The sequence below is a fragment of the Artemia franciscana genome, chromosome 2, assembly GCF_032884065.1.
Source record: "Artemia franciscana chromosome 2, ASM3288406v1, whole genome shotgun sequence".
NCBI lineage: Eukaryota > Metazoa > Arthropoda > Branchiopoda > Anostraca > Artemiidae > Artemia > Artemia franciscana.
In genome coordinates, this window is record NC_088864.1 from 26,277,701 (window position 1) to 26,302,955 (window position 25,255).

The following is a 25,255-nucleotide window of genomic DNA, read 5'->3' on the forward strand; positions in this document are numbered from 1 at the left end:
CAACTGTGTTTAGGGGCAAGTTGTATGTTGCACCAGTATTAAATCTGAGGTTGGTAGATCATAAGAGCACTCAGAATTTTTGCAAGAGGACATTTCGGCTCACTGTGGACCAAAATATCTTAAAGACGAACTGTTTGAGTCTGTCGTCTGTTTATCTTAGTCTGTCGAAGGGTCCTACTCTGATTCAAATGTTCCGAAAAATAATGAATAAATAAAAAAACGAAAAACTCTTTGAATATGATGTACAGGGTTTAATAGAAGTTGAGATCACATTAAGAATAAAAGACGATTAAGAAAACACTGAACAAAACAATTTACAAACAATAGGTAAGAAATTCTTATGCTATCATGTTTCAAGAGCAATTTGGTCACTTTCTTCTTTAGACGTACCTTCAACACCCTCTTGTTGATCTTCAGTAGTTGCCAAATCTTCTTCTTCTTCTTCATTTAAAGCCAGAGCAGACGCCATTGCATCTAAAGAAGAGTTAAAATTTCCAACTCACTTGGACTAATTTAATGATATAAGTAAATAATCAATTTACGGCGGATTCACCATCAGCATTCGTTGCGCAAATAAAATCACAAATACAGGTCAAACATGCTAATTAAGAGATAAGTTCATAGTCGTTTGAGGCAAAAACTATTCGTATAGAATACCCATAAAACTTGCGCAGACTATTTCAACTGAATTTCCAGGTCTTTCAAATACGCTTTTCAAAAGTACTGTTTAGGTAGGTTAAAGAAAAAAACAGATTCGAAAGAAACTGGTACAATATTGCAGAATCACTTTTTTCCCCTAATCAGAAATTTGGTAAAAACATAATACGTCATAACAAATTCAAATTAGTTAAAAAGCCGTTTTACCAAAATAACAATAAGGCTTCAATGGCATCTCCTGTTCACATTTACTTTAGTTTTGGACAGTCATAAATAAATTTATATTAGTTTCTTCATTATTTTTCTCATTAAGTTCATCCTTAGTTTCAATTCATTTAATTCTTATTAGGCTCAATGGGCTGATGGGTCTAGCAAAAGCAAGGGAGCTATCAACTCATCTTCCCTGTAACCTTCCTTAGTTTTCGAGAAATGGCTGGAAAATCCAGGTTAAGAGAATTTGAGCAAAAACTGAACAATTCGAAATGTATATAAGAGTTATAAAAGAGGGAAACCCCGTCTTTGTGATGTTGTATATCTGAAATACAAAATAAAGAAAATATTTCAAATTTGCAATCCATTGCCCAAATTCAATTTTATTTTAGACCTGTTATGTGAATCAATAGGAAAAATAAAATTTTTAATGAAAGTGAAGAAAGACAATAAAAATCGAAAAGAGCAGAAATTATTCTGTATATATGGGGAGGGGGACATCGCTGCAAAATTCATATGCTCTTTACGCCAAAAGCGTCAGAATGTATAAACGGATTAATTCCATTCTCAGTAAAGAATCCCTTTTGTGATTGTATTTTTTATTTATTTTGTGTACCGTTTATTAATCTATAAAGGGATTAACTATCGAACTCCTTGCATGTAAAAAAGATATAGACCCACCCTCAATAAAGAATGACCGAAGTTTTAGCACCAAGAACAGATAAATTTAAGTATGAGAACCCACCCACCTTAAATATATTATTATTTTTGCTTGTTTTAAGTTTCATTGTCGTTCTTAGCTTTCATTTGAAAAAAAACCTGTTTAAAATTTTTTTGATAATGTTCAATTTTTATATAAGGTTCCCTATTGTCTGTAAAATGTGAGGGAAGCTACCATAACCTTAGCCCCTTGCTCTATAAATTTAATATTTAGTTATTTAAAAAATACAAATTAAAAAAGGTGTCTAATAAAATAAGTATGAATTGAGTATTTGCGAACAAGAGACGGAATAAACGTGTACAAGAACATTCTTTGAAAGTTTGGATCCGTCCATCAGGGACTGCATGACTCGCGTTGCTTTTGCAGACTTATTATTTTTCGTTTCGACTTTTCTGATTACAAAAAATTTAATCTTTTCGCAGTTTTGCGACCGAAAATCTTGTTGAAGAGTTTTTATCATCCAGAATTTTATAGTACAATTTTTATCAATATCAAATCACTTTTACAGTTGGTACCTATTTCCCAAATTTATAAAAAATTAATTATGTAAGTTACTGTTGATGGGCTACTTCAAACTTGATAAATTTTAAACGTTTGAAATCAGCATAAAACTGATAATTGTTAATGAATATATTATTTCCAAACTTCTGCTTTTAGAGCTTTAGCTGTAATTGAGACGACTTCATTACCAAGACTCTAAAAAACAAAACAAAAAAAGAATAGGCCTCGATTTTCAGTCCAACTTCAATCCTTTTTACAGTACCAGTACCAACTTTACGATCGGAAGCATTAGCATCAGTTTGGGAGAAATAGGATTCGGCGAGGAATTTTGGGGGGTAGGTGGAAAGAATAAAATAACAAATTTGCAAAGTGAAAGAGTTCAAAGCACTAAAACCTCCTGGTTCAAGTTAGGAGTCATCGGGACTTCTGAAAGATTTTCTGGTGGGTCTTCCTACCTCTTTAACTACCCCTGAGGTTTGGGTATTTACAGCGGCCATAATTTCACCAAGTTATTGGGGTAATGAAACAAGACCTGTCCCAAGATTACAAAAATAAATTTCTCTCCACGGGTCGCTATTTCTTCAGACTGTTTAAAGCTTAATTAAATTGATCTATTCGAGGGGTAACTTAGAAGAGACAAACTCTAAAATAAAGTATTAAGTTCAGCTTAAAAAACACGTTTTTCGAGTTGCTCTCGAGTTACTGTCACCCTATTTTAGCCCATGTCTCTCCTTTCAGCTCTTTTTTGTTCCTCTAATCTGCTACAGACTTTCATCCACAATGGAACCAAATACAATACAAAATCTATCAAGCAAAACCTTATGGTCAATTAGACGTGGTTCTTAAAAAGATCTTATTGCCAAGTAAGAAAGATCATAATAAAGATATAAAAAAGGGCTAGTAACAAAATAATATAGTTTTATGATGGTTAATATTATTTAATTTGCGACTTCTAGATTCTAGACGATGTTCAACTGCATTTTTTGCAATCAATTTATGCGTCATTAATTTAATGGTCGTCCTTAGACTTCAATTTTTACTGTCGTCTTTCTCTTTCTTTAAAACGTTAGCATGATCAACTTTTCGAATTAGTTTATTCAAATGAAAATAAACCTTGACATGCAATCTTTTTGAAGAAACAATTTTTTGCTTTAAATTATATATTGGCAATTTGGTTTCTTTCCATTTGAATGGTATTGTTCTTCAAAATAACAAAACATTAACTCCGATTGTTTTTCTTCGGAAAATGCGGTTGAAAATATTTAAAGCTACAGGGTCCCTATTGCTAAATGATCACTTACATTTATTTCACTACTACTACTACTAACAACTCCACACTACTCTAACAACTCATCGCGGCATCCTAAAGCCAATAAAATGCGCAGCTTTCTTCTTCAGCTTGTCCTGTTTAGGGCCACGCTCTTGGATCCCTCTTAGAGCGTTCCAACCTTTTTTAAATTTTTCCTTACGATCTCTTCAAACAGTTCGTGGTAACGAACTATAGTAAGGAGCGACCCGGCTCAATAGTAACCGATACTCTAAAAAAGGAGTTTTAATACCATTAGTTACATAAAAAAAAATCGCATTTTTATGCTGATCTTAAATATATAAGTTTCATCAAATTTGGGCTTACCCAACGCTTTTACCAGAATTCTTCGATATTTTTATAATAATGATCTGCCTTTGCGGTTCATTAAAATCAACCTCCTCCCGTAAACTGCAGCTCGAAATAAAATCATAGAGAGTAGAGAGGCTGACGTAGCTTGCCAGGTAAAAAAAAAGAGAGAATAAAAAGGCATCTAAACTTTGCGTTAGCCGCGAAGTTAAAATTTTCAGAATAAATATCTGTGAAATTCAATAATTATAGCCTGCAGTATTTTTTTTTTCTGTTTAAATATTGGTTAAATCTTGTTACAAATTTTCTGTCAGCATTTCCTCCATTTATAAATACAAAGCTTTCATGTCTTTTCAAACAGTTCGTGGTAACGAACTGTAGTAAGGAGCGACCCGGCTCAATATTAACCAAAACTCTAAAAAATGAAATTTTGATACCAATAGCAACATCAAAAGAATCACATTTTAATGCTGATTTTAAATATGTAAGTTTCATCAAGTTTAGTCTTACCCATAAAAAGTTACGAGCCTGAGAAAATGTGCCTTATTTTAGAAAATAGAGGGAAACACCACATAAAAGTCATTGGATCTTAAAGAAAATCACACCATCAAATTCAGCGTATCAGAGTACCCTACTGCAGCAGTTTCAAGCTCCTATCTACAAAAATGTGAAATTTTGTAGTTTCTGCCAGAAGACAGATCACGGATGCGTGTTTATTTTTTTTTCCAGGGGTGATCGTATCGACCCAGTTGTCCTACAATGTCACGAGAGGGCTCATTCTAACGAAAATTAAAAATTGTAAATGACCAAAAAATCGCAGGACACCTAGGCCCCTTCCTACGCTCATTTATTTCTCAAAGTCACCGGATACTGAGATACTCATTTTGTTCAGCATAGTCGAAAAACTTAATAATTATGTCTTTCGGGACGACTCAATCCCCCACAGTCCCTGGGGGAGGGCCTGCAAGTTATAAACTTTGATTATTGTTTACATATAGTAATGGTTATTGGGAAGTGTACAGACGTTTTCAGGGGGACTTTTTCGTGTTGAAAGGGGGGAGGGGTCACATGGGAGGATCTTTCCATGGAGGAATTTATCATGAGGGAAGAGTACTTCCATGACGGGGCTTCAGGATTTTCTAGCATTATTTAAGAAAAACAATAAGAAAATAAATAAAAAAATTTCAGCTGGAAGTAAGGAGCAGCATTAAAACCTAAAAAGAACAGAAATTACTACGTAAATAAGGGGGTTCATCTCCTCCACAATACTTCGCTCTTCACGTTAAAGTATTTTTAGTAATTTCAACTATTTATTCTACGGCCTTTGGAATTCAGGAGGTCATTCTTAAAGAATTGGGAGAAAATTCAAGCTTTAGTGTAAAGAGCGAGGTATTGACTAAGGGGCGAACCCCTCATATACGTAATAAAAACATACAAATATAGAAGTTCGTTACGTAAGTTTATTCTTAAGTTGAGTATATTTATTACTAATAAAAACGTTCGTAGAAAAAATAAAAAGTTCTAGTTGCCTTTTTAAGTAACCAAAAACTGGAGGACAACTAGGCCTTCTCCCCCGCCCCCTTTTTTGTATCAAAATCTTCTGATCAAAACTATGAGAAAGCCATTTAGCAGAAAAAAAATTAATATGCAAATTTCGTTTGAATTATTTATGTGCGGTGAGCCAAAATCAAAACATGCATTAATTCAAAAACGTTCAGAAATTAAATAAAAAAAACGAGTTTTTTTAACTGAAAGTAAGGAGCGACACTAAAACTTAAAACGAACAGAAATTATTCTGTATATGAAGGGGTTGTCCCTTCTGCAACACTTCGCTGTATACGTAAAAGTTTTTAATTGTTTTAAAAAGTAGAGTTGTGAGAAAGAGCCAAACTTTAGCGTAAAGAGCGAGGCGTTGCGGAGGGGACAACCCCTTCATATACGGAATAATTTCTGTTCGTTTTAAGTTTTAGTGTCGCTCCTTACTTGCAGTTAAAATAACTTGTTTTTTTTATTATTTAATCGCCATGCAAGGACACCCTGTTTTTCGTTTTCAGCTTCCGCTGAATACAAAAATACACAATATTTTGCAGGAAATCGGTTTTCATTTAAAAAACCGTTATACCAATAACTATCCTTCAGCATAACTTCTTCAGTTTGCCAAAGCGCCCAAGTTTCGAAACCATACTTAATAACTATAATTACTGTGACTTTTGCTATCCTACTTTTGATTGAAGTATTAATCTTCTTATTCTTCCAAGCATATTTCTACCGCTAAAAAGCATTGTGCACCTTAGCTGTTGTGCATATTACACCTTCACTGCAGCGGTTGCAGGAAGGTGGCTGCAGTGCAGCCACCTTCCTTACTCATAATGCAGGGGTCTCCCAAGTACGGCCCGCGGGCCACATCCGGCCCGCCCAATAATTTCATCCGGCCCGCCAAACAAATTCCCGTGCGGTGACCTTGAAAAAAAAATATCGCACGACTGACATCGTAGAATTATTCAAAGCTGGGGCTGTTGACTGGTGGCGCTCAGGTGGCTCAGCCCGAGTCAGTTTCCCTCTCTCGATTGTGTGAATCACAGATACTAGTACTGGTATGTATGTGTTGTGCATTACAACCAATCAGCTGTGTATAACTGTATATTGAAGGGGTGGAGGGCGAGTGGGGCTTCGTTGTATTCTGTGCGGTAATGTGAGATAGAGCGTGGGGTAAGTGAACTGAGGTGTTGATAGGGTTTGATCACTGATGACGTGTTGCGAACAGTGTTGTCATCGGCTACGTGGTGTGTGGTTAGGATGCTTTCGCACTACAAGCAGAGCCGAGCGGAATGGAGCTCAGCGGTGCGGTTGGGCATTCACGTGTAAGCAGAGTGGCGGTCTTCACAACGAACCATTCGCTATGGAGGATTCGTGTACTTTTTAACACCACATACAAGCTGTTTTTCCTGTAGAATTTATTTCATTCGTTTTACCCTTATGTTTTCAGATAAGGAAAATACAAAAAAAAAGAAAAGTAGACAGTGAGTGTCGTCAGTTCAATGACGAATGGAAAATAAAGTACTTTTTTGTGAAAGCAAATGATAAAGGCACTTTATACCTCATATGTAGAGAAAGTGTTGCTGTTCTGAAGGAATACAATATTTTTCTCACATCACATGAGCAGAACGCACTAAAAAGTTTGAATCATTTCAGCACAGTCTGCATTCTCAACAAGCTGTTTTCAGTAAGAAAAAATCTGAAAATGAAACTTCAACTAGAGCCGGTTACAAAGTTGCCTGTGTGTTGGCAAAAAAAGGAAAACCTTTCACTGATGGTAGTATCATATAAGAGTGTATAGTGGAAGTAGCAGAAGAGGCATGTCCAGAAAAAGTAAACCTCTCCAAAATGATGTCTTGGGTCAAATACTGTTGCTCGTAGAATTGAAGATTTAGGAGGCGACATAATTCGGCAAATAAAGGAAAAAACAAAAAGCTTTTGCTGGTATTCTCTTGCTTTGGATGAATCAACTGATGTGTGTGATACCTCTCAGCTCTTAGTATCCATTCGTGGTGTTGATAGTGAATTTAATGTGACCCAAGAATCAGCATCAGTTCACAGCATGCACAGCACAACAACTGGAAAAGAGAAGTAAGTAAAACTATAGCAGAATATAACCTCGAATGGAAACAAGTGCAGTGTGTGACAATTGATGGAGGAAAGAATATGTCTGGGACAAAACGGGGTTTGGTTGGGCAAATTACAACTGCTTGCGAGGTTGGAGGATTCTCAAAACCCATTTTTCTGCATTGCCTTATCCATCAACAAGCATTGTGCCTAAAATATGTTGATATGTCTTGTGTCATGAAACCGGTTGTTTCTCTGGTTAATTTCATTAGATCTCATGCACTCAACCATCGCCAGTTCCATGATTTCTTGAAAGAAATTGATTCGGAGTTTGTTGACTTGCCTTATTATACAGCAGTTAGATGGCTTAGTTGCGGAAAGGTTTTGCTAACATTTCTTGGAGCTCAGATCACAAATTGATTTATTTCTCACATAGAAAAATAAACCTCAGCTATTATTATCAGTTTGTGAATGGATTTGGAAATTGGTATTTTTTTACAGATATGTCAGGTCATATTAATCACTTGAATCTGAAATTGCAAAGCAAAACAAATTTGATCAGTGACTACTTTGTTCATGTCAAGGCATTCAGAGCAAAACTTGCGCTACTTGAAAGCCAGGTGAAAGTTAAGATTTTGCTCATTTTCCATGTTGTGAAAAATTTCATGCAGAAAGTAAAGTTGAATTTCCTTCTTCATTTGCAAATGAAATAAATTCAGATTTGAAAAAGCAGTTTCAGGAGCGATTTGCTGACCTTGATGCCAAAAAAAATGTAATCAGGCTCTTTCATTATCCATTTGACTACAATGCTGAAAATCTTCCAACTCTATTTCAAATGGAAATTATTGATCTTCAAGCAGATGACAGGCTGAAAGATAAGTGTAGAGAAGGAAATCTGATTGGGTTTCATAAATGCCTGCAGCCAGATCAGTTTCCAAATTTGATAAAGTTTGCTCGTTGTTTTGTTTCCATTTTTGGTACAACATACATGTGTGAACAAACATTTTCCAAAATGAAGTATGTGAATCTAACTATCAAGCAAATTTGTCTGATGATCATTTGAAGTCTATTCTTACAATTGGCTCATCTAATCTATAACCTGATTTTAATGAAATTTTAAAGTCAAAACGACAGTATCATTCGTCACACTAATTTTATTGCATAAAACTAAAGGCAGGAGTCTATTTAGTTTACCCTGATTTTTTCCAACAAGATATGTTTTAATTTTTTTTATGTTTATACTCTAATATTTGAGGAAATTAAATTATTGGCACTGATTTGTTTTTTTTTCTCTCATTTTTTATCCCTTCGGCCCGCATAAATATGGGAAATATATAATATGGCCCTTACATTGAAAAGTGTGGAGACCCCTGTCATAATGCAACCAAGGTCAGTACATCTATTCCCCTGGTAGATAACTTTGGCACATAAAATTATCACTTCATCCTCATTTATTAATAGTTAAAGCGACTTAGTCTTCAAGAAATTAATTTTTAATCACTGTCTTGCCACCTGATGCCTTCTGATGTATCGGTGACAAGAAGTCTTGATATTTACTGGATACTCGATATTTGACAGAGGGAGAAACAGAGAGAGAGGAAGAAAAGAAAGGGAGAGAAAAGAGAATAAGAAAATGGAGGAAGTGTAGGTCTACAGTATGCAAAATTATCGGGTGTATTTATAAGATTACAATCATGCTAATATTCAAGATTGGAAATTCAAAAATATTGGCCAATTGAATCCGGTGTAAGCAAAGACCCATAGGTGCACCCAGACAGGGGTGGGGGTCGATCATCCCACTAGCTTCACTTTTTATATTTAGCAGCTCAGGCCTTCGGCCTTCGCAACTATGGCCACGCTTCAGCAATGGTGCAATGATTTCTCTTTGGCAGTTATCCGGTCTTTACCCCTCGTAGCTTTTATCACCTCCATTTGCTCGCTAAAGTCGGGGGCTCAGGCCTTAGGTCCTTATAAACATAACTGAAATTCCATTACAAGTTAAATTTTCCCAATTTTATCACTGACTTCTAGTCTTTGGCGATTCTCACGGTTCTAAATTGTTCTACGAATTGTTATACTTTTAGCTCGATTTGTTTAGCAGTATTTTCAGTACGAACGTGGACAGACATATGGTTGACCTTAAAAACAAGATTTTGGTTGAGTTAAACTAGGAGATTTTCTTTTTTTTTTCACTTTCTCAGGAATATTTTGTAAATTAAAACCATTTACTATCCTAGTAGTATGCACAAATTAGCATCTACCTACTTTCAAACTCTTTTGGGTAAGTAGTTGAAAGTTTTGTTTTAACTTTCTTCAATTTTTTGAATATGTAATCCAGATCCTTTTTTAGCTCTGTCAAAACTTGATTGTGCTGTTTGAAAGAGGAGCACGCACTCTGAAATCTAGTTGAGGATAAATGATTGCAGTTGATCAGCATTTCGTTTGTTTTCTCAAACCTCTGAAGCCTGGAAAGAAAACAATTTTGAAAGGAGATAAAGTCTTACCCTCTTTTTAATAAACTTATTTACACAGCGAAGGTATTTTACACAGTAATGCGCGATCCTGTTTTCTCTATTGAAGAGTTTCGGGGCACATCATGTGTTGTGTATTTCTCTTTGGCTCCTCTTTCGCGTGTGCAAAATGACGAAATTTTACCCGATGGCTAGAAGACCTGGTTCTTGGTGTTTTCTGTGCGTGATTCAATTAGTAAACTTAGAACAAAACCTTAATGAAGAAAAATAATAAAAATTACAAAGAATTATTGCGCGAACAGTTAATTAATATAGCTTTCAATAATTAAATAAAATAACTTTCTTTAAAAACATTTCATTTTGATCTGATCTGATTGAATGCCAAGTAGTGGATGAATAAATGACACAGTTAGAAAATCAATCAATACTCACAACCCTAGTTCCTCCGCTATCCACGTCAGTTCGTGGTGCTGCGATGAGCCCATTTCCGAAACGAAGGTGCATTACTGTATATATTACCTTTGTTGTGACTTATTTACCCAACTGAATAGTGATAACCGTAAGGTAATATATCTATAATGTGACTTCAAGCACCTTCTCTTAGCAATGAATCCTATCACAAGGGGATGGACCAGTGTATACAAATGATTGTGAACACAGACACGTGTTTCATTATTGTTACAAAAGACGTTACTTTTAGCTAATTATTTAGCTAATAATATAATTATTAGCTAATTATTATTTTGTACCTGCTATATTCCAACATAAAAATTTGATAATCAATTAGACTAAGCTTTCCCATAAAATGTTAGCATTTCTGTGTCGTTCAAGTCAAAACTTAACATAAAGCACTATGAGTTAAATAAAAATAGGAAAAAAAGAAGCTGAACAATGATTCTTCTTAACCCAAAAAAGTATTCATGCAAGGGGGTTTTCAAATCATGTCATACCTCGTCCTTACACTTATAATCTATGATTATCATAAATTGAACTATAGGGTTTTATTCCAAGCAGAGCAGTGCAATTGTCTTTTTGTTGCTTCTACTCGAGATTAAATATAACAAAAATCAGTTTTTCAACTGAAAGTAAGAAGTAACATTAAAACTTAACACGAACAGAATTTTTCAATATATGAGGGGGGGGGTGTCCCTTGCTCAACGTAGCTCTTTACGGTAAAGCATTGATGTTCTTTAAAAATACTTTTGATTCAAGTCCAACGAACCTTGTCTATGAACTGTCTTTCGAAAATAATTATGACAAAACGTCAAATTTTAACGTTATAGAATAATTTCTTTGTGTTTAAAGTTACAATGCTGCTTATTACTTTCAGTAGAAGAAACTTTTTTTTATTTAATTTCTGAAAGTTTTTCAAATAATACCAGAAAATCCCCTTTCCTGCCCCTCCCCGCCCATGTAAAATCTCCCCTATAAAATTCCCCTATAAAATTCCCCTCGAAGACTTTCTTTCCCAAAACAAATTCCCGCAGAAAATACCGGCCAAAACAGTTCCCTATATTTTAATTACATAAAAAAACTAGGTTTTTTAACTGAAAGTAAGGAGCGACATTAAAACTTAAAACGAACAGAAATTACTCCGTATATGAAATAGGTTGTCCCCTCCACAATCCCTCGCTCTTTACGCTAAAGCTTTTAATTGTCTTAAAAAGCAGAATTGTGGCAAAGAGTCAAACTTTAGCGTAAAGAGCAAGGGATTGCGGAGGGGACAACCCATTTCATATACGGAGTAATTTCTGTTCGTTTTAAGTTTTAATGTTGCTCCATTGTAGATAGGAGGTTCAAAATTTTGCTATAGGATTCTCTGATACGCCGAATGCGATGGTGTGATTTTCGTTAAGATTCTGTGACTTTTAGGGGGTGTTTTCCCCTATTTTCTAAAATAAGGCTCGTAACTTTTGATGACAAAGATTAAATTTGATGAAACTTATATATTTAAAATCAGCATGAAAATCTGATTCTTTTGATGTATATTTTAGCATCAAAATTCCGTTTTTTAGAGTTTCGTTTACTATTGAGCCGGGTCGCTCCTTACTACAGTTCGTTGCCACGAACTTTTTGATAGCAAATACTAGATGTGAATAATGGGCAAATTCTATAACTTACAGCCCTTTCACTAGGAATTATGGGGGTCATTTCATACCCAAAGGCATTGTTCTTGGACCTTCAAACTACGCTGACTCAAATGGCAATCTCAAAATTTCGATTGGACCTCTTTGGGGAAAAAGGGGCGTGGGAAGGAGACTAGTTTTCCTCCAATCTTTTCGATCAATAAAAAGGGGACTAAAACTATTGATTTTCAATTACATTGACAAAAAAAAAAAAAAAAAAAAAAAAAAAAAAAAAAAAAAAAAAAAAAAAACGGATCTGTGATCTTTCTTCTGCCAAAAAAAGAAAGCAAAATTCTACATTTCTGTATTTAGGGAGCTTGAAACCTCTACACGTGTACAGTATAGTTCTCTGATACGCTGAATCTAATGGTGCGATTTTAACTAAGATCTCTTAAATTTTTGGGGATGTTCTCCAGCCCTTTTTTTCGAAAATTAGGTATTTTCTCAGGCTCGTAAGTTTTGATGGGTAACATTAAACTTAATGAACGTTCTATATTTGGAATCAACATAAAATTCAATTCTTTTAATGTATCTGGTGGTATCAAAATTCTTTTTTTTAGAGTTTTGGATTCAATTGAGCCTGAGTAATTTCTTACTTCCAGTTCGTTACCACAAACTGTTCCAAAAATGGAGTATTTCGAGGATTCACCCTCTCTGGGCGAAAATATTTGGGCAAGATTTGGGCAGCACCAATGGTATTTTTTTATTTTATTTATCTTTTTTTAATACTGGAGCTGTGCAGCAACACACCCTTCTTTATTAAATGCTTTTTGTCAACTTCATAAAATTAGACAGACCAAATTTTGCAATCAAGAACTTTCATGAGTTTTGTCCTACATATTTTGCAACAAATCTAATCTCTGGGAGGAGGATGTTGAGCTAGATCCAAAGACACTACAAGTATCCAAGTGGTCAAAAGGGTGCATCTGCAATATGTCAGGAACAACTAAGGTATTAAGTTGAAACTTTCAGGCAGGTATGGAAAAAGTTTCAAAGCTTTCAGACAGGTATGGAAAAAGTTTCAAAGCTACCAGTAGCAGAATTTGACAGAATTTAACACTTTAGCAGCACAGCTTGTGTTTTGACATCTTTTCTTTGAGCTAAAAGTAGTTTTAAATGTAAACTGGTATTTTTAGATAAAATCTGCCAACAAACTTGAAACTACCAAGCACCATTGCTACTATATTACCCCACTTTTTGCACATCGACTTTCAGGGTGTGACGAACTTAATCAAAATATATTCTGTGTATCTATCTTGTCAAAAGGTCGCATCTGGAACATTTCAGGTACGGCTTAGGGTATTATGTAGAACCTTTCAGGGCTGTTAGACTAAATCAAAAGACACTGTATGGTTAAAGATTGTTATCAGGGCGAACCTGTACCGTCTCAGGAACAGCTAATGATATTAAGTTTTCAAATCCCAGAAAATATTAAGTTGGGGGGGGGGGCTGACAAGGATAGGCTGGGTATAAAAGATTGGAAGTGTTCCGGTGCTGCGAGATGGTTTGTGGTCTCTACTCTGCCATAGGTTCCTTTCTAATTCCCTATTCCTGACAGTGGAAACCCTGCTTGCGTGGCCTCATAGTGGCATCAGGGTGGACTTTTCGGGAGTTTTCTCAACCAAAATTGTGACTGCTAAGAGCACTGCCGGATGCCCTTGAAGAGTGGCGTCCTCAAGGAAATTATAGCCTAGCAAATGAAAGAGTAATTGTATTGGATTCTGATGAACGGATAATTTTTTCTGGCTTTGGTTTGTTTTGGTGGGCTTTTTTGGGCTAAAAAACATCTTCCTAATTAAGTTGTCTAATGCAGGTTGCCTCCTCATAGTAGCATAATATTTGTAGGGATGGAAATATAATGAGTCAGAGGTAACAAGCTTGAGATTGTCTGTACAGGATTTCAATTCTTGTTGATAGAAGAGCACTACCAAGTGCAGAAAGACCAAGTGTTGTGACCAAGATGAGTCCAGGGTTGCACAGAGCCTTCTTTCATACTGGAGGTTCTGGGGACTTCTTGCTCTCTGTTTCTAAGCTGGCTTAACCGCTTCGTGTAGACTTGAGAAGATATGTTAGCCCCAGCCCGACACTGGTTCTGGGATTATTGCTGTTCATGAGGCCCTAATAATTCCAGCGATTTAAGAAATATGAAAGTTGCCACTTTGGAACGTTAAAACGTTAAGAAATGACTATCGTATCGACATTGTGACTGACGGATTCAGAAGTTTCGAACTGGACTTATTAGGAGTTTCAGAAACTCGTATCTCAGAGGTAGGAAGTTAGGTGGTACTTAGACGCAAGAAGAGTGGGGTAAATAGACAGGAAGTAGGGCTCATGGGGAATAAGGAAGCTGCTAAGTCTTATTTAGGCTGGGAAGGTATTAATAATAGAATACTAATCACTAATTTTATGACTAAAATGTGAAGGGTATCAGTCATAGTGGTATATGCCCTTGTAGAATCGACTGACAGAAGTTGTGACTCAGATAAATTTTACGAATTTCAATGCCCATGTCGGTACAAATAGGGATAGATGGTATCCTTGTCTAGGTAAATTTCGTTAATGTCCTGATAAATGTCCTAGAAGGACTTAAATGCATTTATTAATTAGCATACAAACTCCATTAGCAAATCTTCTGAAAGTAATTCCCTTATTCTCCTTTTATTTAGACTCAGAACCTGAAACACATAAACTTATAAACAGTAAACTTAAATGCACTGAGGAACAAGTATGCCAAGTGTATGTTCAGGTTTTCATGTTATGAATGTCTCACGTTTTTGTTCAGATTTGGAATTTCAAACATAAAAAAGAGCTACAAACATTATTCTATTACAATCAAATATCTTAATTTTCGAGAAAGAAATGATTTGAAATCGGAAATCATTAATTTAAAGACAGCTTTCATAGTCATAGATAAAAATCACAAACTAAATTTCGCTGTGATTTACAAACCTAGTCCTAATGGATTTTGTTACAGGCACCGGTAAAAAAGGCACGAATAAATTGTTAAATCGATTAGTTCTACAAGGCACTGACACTAATTTGTTCTTCTTTTTGGTATTAATTACTGAGTTGGCAGCAGGGGGTAGAAAACGTTGTTGCTTGGGGCTAGCAAGGAGAAATTACTCGAAACTCACTATCAACTCAAATCCTGCAATTTCGAAGATTTTCACTCTTCAAAGACTCAAGAGCAGACTTACAATCTACAAATTATTATCCAAGGAGGATTTTAATTGCTCTTTTCTGGACTCCTTCCACATCATCACTAAGATATTCAATATAATGAATCTGAGGCCCCCAAACGGGACGGGACATGCATATTCTAACATGGGACGTATGTATGTTAGATATGCAGTTTTCAGCTGATTTACTGAGAAACCCAAGCAGCACATTGAAACCAAAGTTTACTATACTCCTCAGCATACCTAAAAGTTTATCACTGAGGTATACGGCTTACTTATTGTTTTGAAAAAAGAGATAATAAGAATCCTTTAGAGAAGTTTTTAATTGCATAAAATATACGTCCATCGTAAAAAAAAAATCGGATACATTATCCTAGCTTAGCTTAAGAGCAACATTAAGCTCAATTTTGATGGTATTAATTGGTCAAACCCAATTAAGCCACCCATTCCACGTGTCTTCATTCGCAAATAAATCAACCCAGCGTACTAAACCTTTATTTGCACATGATCTTGTGTTTTAAATATGAGGAGGCACTAGAACCTTCATATTAGGGCAATTTCTATTCATTTGACATTTCGAAGCCGCTCTTTATTTTCCTGTAGGAAAAATTATTTTTGATTTTACTATGATAAATTTTTCGTTTTCTGAAGGTATTCGTTTTCCTTTGCGAAACAATTTTCATTATTACCTTGAATTTTTATCTCTATTATTCAACTTAGGAAAAATTAAAGTGTCAGGTGTATTTCTGCTATTGTACTTAATTAATTAAATTCTAGTTTATCTTTTTTCTTACAAATCCAACTCATTAAGATGAATAATTTTATTCACACTAATGAAACTGACGCCATATCCTAGGAATCCTAGCTAATCTTAAGAGGGAATGAATCTTTAATAAGATTCGGAATTGGCACGGCAGTTTTGCTCCTTCTAATAGGTGCCTAGTTCGGATTTAAGCCGTCTGCTCTTGTTTAAGAGGCTAAAGAGCTATGCATTCTGTATTTTGTAGGAATAAAATGGATGTTGTTGAATATTTGCCTGGTTCAACTCGTACCTGATTTCTTTTAGCTTATTAGATTTGTTTCCGGAAATTTGCATTAAATTCGATTAACAGACTTTTATCAATTATAACCAAAATAAGAAGATCTATGACTTTTACTTGCTAAAGAATTCATTAATTTTGTTGTTTATAAAAAGTTGTAAACAATTTTCTAACCAAACTCCTTGTACATTCATAATTAAAGTGAAATGAAAATATGTAAAAGGAGCCCAAATTCCTACTTAAGACCGAAGAAAATACATCTACTAAAAAAAGCCTGAATATATCAGCTTCATGTCAAGAAGCTTTTATAAGCTAAAAAAAGCTTAAACAGCCAAAACATACAAGGGAATAATACAAGGAAATGATATATGCTATGCAACACAAAAAGAAAAAAACTATTATCGTTTAGTAAAGTTATATATAAAATCCCGAATGGTGAAAAGACCAGTACACAGTGCCAAACAAACTGGAGTAGAACATTCTCTAAAAGCAAAAGGTTGAATTTCGCCTTCTTGCATGGGATTTTAATTAAAAGTAATCATGCATAACATAGGTATATACAGTTAAATGAATAAAATAAAAAACAGGCTTTTGAGTTTATGTTCTAAAAAATGAATTAAATATTGCCTTTGCAAATCTAGCAGAAGAACGTTTTGTTCTCAAATCGGCATCAATATTCCCAAAGTTTATTTAACTATTTTACCTTTATTAAAAAATCTCACTTGTGAGTCTGTTTACTACCTTTGGCTTAATTTTCTTCTAAAATACCAGAATTATGTGAGGCTCTGGCTCCTTTTTTGCTAATAAATACGATACGCATTTATGCGAACGTTTATTTCTGCTAATAATATGATGCGTATATATAATATGATGCAATTAAATGTAATAAATACGATTTAATCTACAATCTTCCTCATTCTTGTTTATGCTAAGGGATAAACCCCACACAAATTTCATTTTTACCCTTTTCCTATTGTTGCATAGCAAGAACTAGCTACTACTACTACTAACTCAACACAGCACTACGCCACCTGAGGCAAACACAGCTACACACGCGCCTGCTCCATCCCAATCTATTCAAAGCTTCCCTCTTTACACCCTCCAAGGAAGTTCCTATTTCTTTCAAATCTTTCTTCATGACATCTTCCCACCCAAATCGCGGACGACCTGTTTTCCGTTTAGCCCAAGATGGTTGGCCGAAAAGAACAATCTTCAGCAATCTGTTATCCTTCATTCGCAAAACGTGCCCTAGCCATCTCAACCTTTCTCTCATCATAGCCCTAGAAAGTAGGATTGAACCAAACTTTTCATACAGACTAGATTTTAAAATACGGTCTGTCAGCCGGGTACCCAGAACAATCCGTAGGCAATTTCTCTGGAAAACAACTAGTAAATCTTCATCCGCTTTTCGGATCACTTATGGTTCAGAGCCATATCTGACCACTACCATCACTGTGGCTTCCAAAATTCTAGTCTTTGTTTGCAGACTTATATTCCTATTCTTCTAAACTTTATTCAACTATGAAAAAACACCCTGACCCTTGGCTATGCTATTTTTAACATCTTCACTGCTCCCTCCGTCTTTACTATTAATATTACAAATGGAAGCGAAGCTGCCCACCTGATCAAACTTTTCGTTACCCAGCTTCAGCTTTTCACCTTCACTTATTCCTAGCCTTAGAGACTTAGTACTCTTAATATAATTTTTTAAACCTATTCTAGCTCCCTGAACTCACAAGATCTCTAAAAGTTCATTCATTTTGCTCACACTTTGATCTAGGAAGCTTAAATCATCAGCGTAATCAAAATACAGGGTAAATAGTGTAAATAGTGTAACAGTAAATGTAACAGTAAGTGTTGTAAATAGTGTAACAGACAGACGGACAGACACTATGTTTTTATATATAGACTAGCTGTTGGGGTGGCGCTTCGTGCCACCCCAACACCTAGTTGGTAGGGGCGCTTCGTGCCCCCCTACAAGCCCCCCTCAGGCGTAGGTCGTTACACGCCATATTCGTTATGCGCCATTGTAGTTGTGTTTCTGTGTCCCACCTGTGAATATAGATATATATATATATATATATATATATATATATATATATATATATATCTATATATATATATATATATATATATATATATATATATATATATATATATATATATATATATATATATATATGTTTTTAACTACGTAAAACTTGCGAATATACAACATTCTTCGCTGTCCCATTGTCTGTACATATAAATAGATTGTCCGGTTTACCGACTCTTGAACATGCAACATATAATTGTCCATGGGAAAAACTATTCGTATAAAAATTTATGCCTCATTATTCTAATGATTGCCCTTGAGCTTTGTTGATGGTGATTGCTAATCGAACATTCCCTGTGTCCCCATCGTCATTTATATATCCCCCCTGTGCCTCCCGGCGTCCCCGTTGTAGTTGTGTCCTTGTGTCCCAGTCGTGTCCCGGTCTGTATATACATTCGTTTTTGAATTGGTATATGATGAAATAAATTTTTTATTTTTTCCCTTTTTTGCTTTTTAGTTTTTTTTTGTTTTTACCTTTTTTTTAGCTTTTTTAGTTTTTTTTTTCTTTTTTCTTTTTAGTTTTTTTGTAGTTTTAACCTTTTCTAGTTTTTTTTTTATTTTTATTTTTTTTAGTTTTCTTTTTCTCCTTTATTTTTCAGTTTTTTTCCTTTTTTAGTTTTTTTTTTCTTTTTCAGTTTTTTGTTTTTTTATTAGCTTTTAGTTTTTTTTTCTTTTTAAGCTTTTTTTTAGTTTTTTTTTCTTTTTGAGTTTTTTTTGTAGTTTTTACCTTTTTTAGTTTTTTTCTTCTTTTGTATTAATGTTTTTTTTATTAGTTTTTAGTTTTTTTTCTTTTTATTTTTGTAGTTTTTACCTTTTTTTTTAGGTTTTTTTTAGTTTTTTTCTTTTTTAGTTTTTTTACCTTTTTTTAGTTTTTTTGTAGTTTTTACCTTTTTTAGTTTTTTTCTTCTTTTGTATTAATGCTAAAGCCAAGGTTCGAACCTGGAACCTCTCGAACCTAGAACCTGGAACATAACGCTTTACCAACTGAGCTACTTCGGCTTGAATACATTCGTTTTTGAATTGGTATATGATGAAACAATTCAGACGTCATATGCGGACAGTGACGTCACTCGACAGACAGACAGACAACTTATTTTTAAAAATATAGATTCTTAACAAACGTTTTCATTGGTAAAAATATACGTAACTTACGAATTGACTTACGTAACGAACTTCTATATTCGTATGTATTTATTGCGTATATGAGGGGGTTCAACCCTCGTCGATACCTCGCTGTTTATACTAAAGCTTAAATTTTGTCCCACTTCCTTAAGAATGACCTCTGAATCACAAAGGCCGTAAAATAAATAGTTGAAATTACTTAAAATACTTTAACGTAAAGAGTGAGGTATAACGAGGAGGTAAACCCCTCATATTCGTAATAATTTTTGTTAGTTTTAAGTTTTAATGCTGTAACTTACTTTCAGTAGAAAAAACTTTTCATATTAATTTTTTCATAATTTTTTTCAAATAATGCTAGAAAATCCTGCACCCTCTTCATTGAAATTCTCTCCAACCACGAGAAGTTTCTCCATGGAAATATCCTCCAAAGTAACCCCCCCCCTCAAATCTCCCCCATAAACCAAAAAAATCCCCCTGAAAACGTCTGTACACTTTCCAGTAACCATTACTATATGTAAACACAGGTCAAAGTTTGTAACTTGCAGCCCCTCCCACGGGGACTGCGGGAGAGTAAGTCGTCCCTAAAGACATAGTTTTTAGGTTTTTCGACTATGGTGAATAAAATGGCTATCTTAGACTTTTGATCCGGTGACTTTTGGGAAAAAATGAGCGCGGGAGGGGGCTTAGGTGCCCTCCAATTTTTTTGGTCACTTAAAAAGGGTAATAGAACTTTCAATTTCCGTTAGAATGAGCCCTCTCGCGACATTCTAGGACCACTCAGTCGATAAGATCACCCCTGGAAAAAAAAACAAAAAAAAAACACGTATCCGTGATCTGTCTTCTGGCAAAAAATTCCACATTTTTGTAAATAGGAGCTTGAAACTTCTACAAAAGGGTTCTCTGATACACTGAATCTGATTTTCGTTAAGATTGCATGACTTTTAGGGGGTGTTTCTCCCTATTTTCTAAAATGAGGCAAATTTCTCAGGCTCGTAACTTTTGATGGGTATAACTGATCTTGATGAAACTTTTATATTTAGAGTCAGCATTAAAATGCGATTCTTTTGACGTAACTATTGGTATCAAAATTCCATATTTTAGAGATCCGGTTACTATTGAGCCGGGTCGCTCCTTACTACAGTTTGTTACCACGAACTGTTTGATAGATGGAAGATAGATAGCGTTGCAATATTGAGAGTAATTGAAATAATAAATACCAATTCTGAATCGGTTATAAATGACTATTTTCTCATTAAACCCGATTTTTAGGAATATATTTTTTAAATTTGGGTTAATAAGAGTTGATTTACCTTTTGGGGCCCCTTTCGGGTCTCAAAATTTGATTTCCTGAAGGAACAATTATTAAATTACAAAAGCGGATAAAAAGGCATCATGTTTTGTGTTCACGTTCATCGTAGTTAAATTATGGACACCAACCATAAAATAGTTACTGCTTCAAGTAAATTAATCAAGTTATAGAAGAATCATCCATATTAATACCTTGTGATGGCGTAGTGGATACAGCCGTACTTTCTGACCGAAGGTTAGTAGGTTCAATCCCACGTGTCGCAAGGCAAGTGTTCCCGCTGAAAAAAAACTTTTTTATATTATTTTTTCATTGTTTTTTTTTTAAATAATGCTAGTAGATCTTGTGCTCCCTTCATGGAAATTTTCTTCCCCCATGAAGAATTCCTCGATGGGAAGTTCCCCCAGCATATCCCCCTCTTCTCAACCCCTCCCCCAACCAAAACGTCCTCCTGAAAACGCCTGTACACTTCCCAATAACCATTACTATAAGTGTGTGCCGTAGAATAAATAGTTGAAATTACTAAAAATACTTTAACGTAAAGAGTGAGGTATGACGAGGAGGTAAACCCCTCATATGCGTAATAATTTCTGTTCGTTTGAAGTTTTAATGCTGCCAATTACTTCCAGTTGACAAAACTTTTTCATATTTATTTTTTCATTGTTTTTTTTTTGTGAATAATGCTAGAAAATCCTGCGCTCCCTTTACAGAAATTTTCTTCCCGCATGACATATTCCTCGATGGAAAGTTCCCCCAACATATCCCCCTCTTCTCAATCCCTCTCCCAACCAAACAATCCCCCTGAAAACGTCTGTACACTTCCCAGTAGCCATTACTATATGTAAGCACTGGTCAAAGTTTGTAACTTCTAGCCCCTTCCATGGGGACTGTGGGGGATTAAGTCGTCCCCAAAGACACAGTTATAAGGTTTTTCGACCACGCTGAATAAAATGACTCTCTCAGAATTTTGATCCGTTAACTTTGGGAAAATAATTAGCGTGGAAGGGGGCCTCTCGATCAATAGTATACCAATTCTGAATCGGTTATAAATGACTATTTTCTCATTAAATGCAATTTTTAGGAATATATTTTTTAAAATTTGGGTTAATAAGAGTTGATTTACCTTTTAGGGCCCCTTTCGGGTCTCAAAATTTGATTTCCTGAAGGAACAATTATTAAATTACAAAAGCGGATAATAAAAGCATCATGTTTTGTGTTCACGTTCATCGTAGTTAAAATATGGACACCAACCATTAAATAGTTACTGCTTCAAGTAAATTAATCAAGTTATAGAAGAATCATCCATATTCATGCCTTGTGATGGCGTAGTGGATACAGCCGTACTTTCTGACCGAAGGTTAGTAGGTTCAATCCCACGTGTCGCAAGGACAGTTATTCCCTTTCGCCTGCTTGTCAGTACCCCTCTCTTTACCCCTCTCTTTACACTAAATCTTAAGTTTTGTCCCAATTCATTAAGAATGACCCCTGAATCACAAAAGCCGTAGAATAAATAGTTGACATTACTAAAAATACTTTAGCGTAAAGAGCGAGGTATTAGGAGGTGAGCCCCTCATATGGGTAATAATTTCTGTTCGTTTTAAGTTTTAATACTGCTCCTTACTTCCAGCTGAAAAAAACTTTTTCATATTTATTTTTTCATTGTTTTTTTTTTTTAATAATGCTAGTAAATCCTGTGCTGCCTTCATGGAAATTTTCTTCCCCCATGACAAAGTCCTCGATGGGAAGTTCCCCCAGCGTATCCCCCTTTTCTCAACCCATCCCTCAACCAAAAAATCCTCCTGAAAACGCCTGTACGCTTCCCAATAACCATTACTATATGTAAGCACTGGTCAAAGTTTGTAACTTGTAGTCCCTCCCACGGGGACTGTGGGGGAATAAGTCGTCCCCAAAGACATAGTTATAAGGTTTTTCGACTACGCTGAATAAAATGGCTATCTCAGAATTTCTATCCGTTGACTTTGGGAAAATAATTAGCGTGGGAGGGGGCCTAGGTGCCATCCAATTTTTTTGGTCACTTAAAAAAGCCACTAGAACTTTTCATTTCCGTTAGAATGAGCCCTCTCGCAACATTCTAGGACAACTGGGTCAATACGATCAACCCTGGGAAAACAAAACAAAAAAAAACAACAAAAAAACAAAAAAAATAAAAATTCAAACAAACAAATTCTACAGTAGGGTTCTCTTATACGCTGAATCTGCTGGTGTAATTTTCATAGAGTTAAAATTCTATGACTTTTAGGGGGTATTACCCCCTATTTTCTAAAATAACGCAAATTTTCTTAGGCTCGTAACTTTTAATGGGTAAGACTAAACTTGATTAACCTTATATATTTAAAATCAGCATTAAAATGCGATTCTTTTCATGTAGCTATTGGTATCAAAATTCGATTTTTTAGAGTTTTGGTTACTATTGAGCCGGGTCGCTCCTTACTACAGTTCGTTACCACGAACTGTTTGATAAATTTTAATTTTAAATGACGTGATAAATACCAAAAAGACTTCTTTCCTGTATTTTCCACAATCGGTATATTTTACTGTAATTGCGTTGTATAATTCAGCAACAACCAGGAATGTGCCAGTTCTTGTGCTATCTGAAATAGTTATATTACACATTGAAAACTTCGACATGAATTCAATTCCTCCTACCCGTTTATCCTTTGCATATAATATATATTTCAGGATATTTGATTTATAACTGTATATCTTTATGTATGTATCTTTTTTTAATCGACTCGATAATGTTTTCTAAAAAATGGTACAGTAGCATTTTCTAACCTGAAAAAATTCCCATATGGGAAATATATTTAGAGCCTTAATTTTGAAAAAAAATGCTTTTCATAATTATTCTGTTACATTTTTTCCATTTAAAGAGCAACTTCACCATTTTTCACAGGAATAACCCTACCCGTACGCATGCGCAATTATACAAGGTGGAGAATCGACACCAACAGCGAAAGGCATGGAAAAAAGTCTGAGGTAATTATGAGTGAAAATGAATCACAGCAAAATTTGCAACAAGAAGAATCACAAAGAACCACCAATGAAATAGCAACGAAAATAATACACAACGAAATCTGCATTTAGAAGAGAAACGACAGTAAGAATTACAACGAAAGAGATTAATACCAAATCTGCGTTTAGGAGGCAAAGCAAGATCACATTGGTATAAAGGAACCCGTTATTTTAGTTCTGCTCAGAAATGAAGCAAGAGAAATTATTGCTGAGACTAAAATACAAATCTTATAAGCGTTATGATTCTGAGAAGGATTAATATAAAGGAGGAATTGAATTCATGCCAGAATTTTTTAATTCAATTTAATTTGATGATTTGCCACCCTTGAACTTATAAGTAAAGAATAACACGATAGTTATTTTGTTGCGTAATTTGGATATTTTGGACAGTAAATTCAATGGAACATGCCTGAATGTTCTGAATGATGTAACAATGTAATTAAACGGGAAAAAGTACTATAGATAAAGCAGGGAAAGAAGTTTTTCGCAGTCCATGACGCCATGCAAAGTTGTACAATGGATTCAAACAGCTAAAGCAAAAAATATGGAAAATTTTTGAGGTAACGATGGACAAAAAATAAACACAGCGAAATCTGCTGTTAGAAGACACGTGACAACGAATCAGGAATGAGAATGTTGCAGAACAAAACTTGCAAGATAAGCAACAGCGAGAATCACTTTATATCATAGATGAAAATGACGCACAACGAAATCTGCGGTTAGTAAACAAGCAACAGTTAGTGACACAATGAATCGCAATAAAAAAGATGCAAAGTAAAATATGTGGCAGCGTTCGTAGTACTTGTAGGCTATATAGGCTATATATAAGCATATGATTTTATATATTTTTTTCACCAACTTTTTTATAGTATATTCTAGTATATATTCAGGGTTTGATCTAGTTTTCTATACCGTTTTACCTTTTCCCCTCTTGATAAAGGCTTCGAGATGGGAAGCTGGAATATTGAGGTTTTTTTTAGTATATTTATCATTTTTCATTTCTACTTTTACTGCCTTAATTAAAAGTTTTATCGGCCATATCATTTTAATTTTACTTACAAATAAAAAGGTAGTGTGGATTCTAAAAAATTGTTTAACGGTTCAGATTTTTAAAGAGCCTATTTACATTTGGAGATGTTGACGGACATTCATTATCAGAGGCCCGTTTACAGCACCCATTGGTAGTGGTAGTTCCCCCCAAACCCATAAGACCAAAATTTTGAGATAAGCATTCTGTTAAAATTAGTTCAAACATCAGATTACGAAAATTCCGAGGTTGACACAAGCACCTGTAGCAAGCAAGTCTTTCCTTTTTTTTATTAAAAAAATTTCGACTAGTTGGTTTTTGTGTTTTTTCTTTCTTTTTCTCTTTTGGTTTTCTTTTTCTTTCTTCCTCTGTCGCTAATAGTGTCTTTTTTTTCCTGTCATTATTGGCAACGTATTTCTAGATGAAGTAAGTAGTTTTCATTTTCATTTTAACGCGAATCTCCCTGGTTGAAAGCGAACAAGATTTCCCAAAACGTAAACGAGATTTCCTTCTTTCTCACTGGCTTAATTACTCCTTGAGGAGTGTACC

The 25,255-nt window shown here is 34.8% G+C and overlaps 1 protein-coding gene across 5 annotated transcripts in view; it reads right to left on the bottom strand.

Annotated features, from left to right (window-relative positions):
* Positions 1–236: 236 nt before the first annotated feature.
* LOC136039363 (kxDL motif-containing protein CG10681-like) overlaps positions 237–25,255 on the bottom strand; it is a 44,364-nt gene continuing 19,345 nt past the window's right edge. For 4 of the 5 annotated variants that reach the window (XM_065723055.1, XM_065723040.1, XM_065723048.1 and 1 more), the window contains exons 3-4: positions 9,573–9,772; positions 237–474 (exon numbers count right to left, since the gene is read on the bottom strand). In XM_065723055.1, the coding sequence (XP_065579127.1) occupies positions 347–474; positions 9,573–9,772 (328 nt within the window). In that variant the 3' untranslated portion in view covers positions 237–346. Of the gene's footprint in view, positions 475–9,572; positions 9,773–20,840; positions 20,927–25,255 lie in introns of all 5 variants that reach the window. The other variant, XM_065723062.1, reaches the window with a different exon arrangement.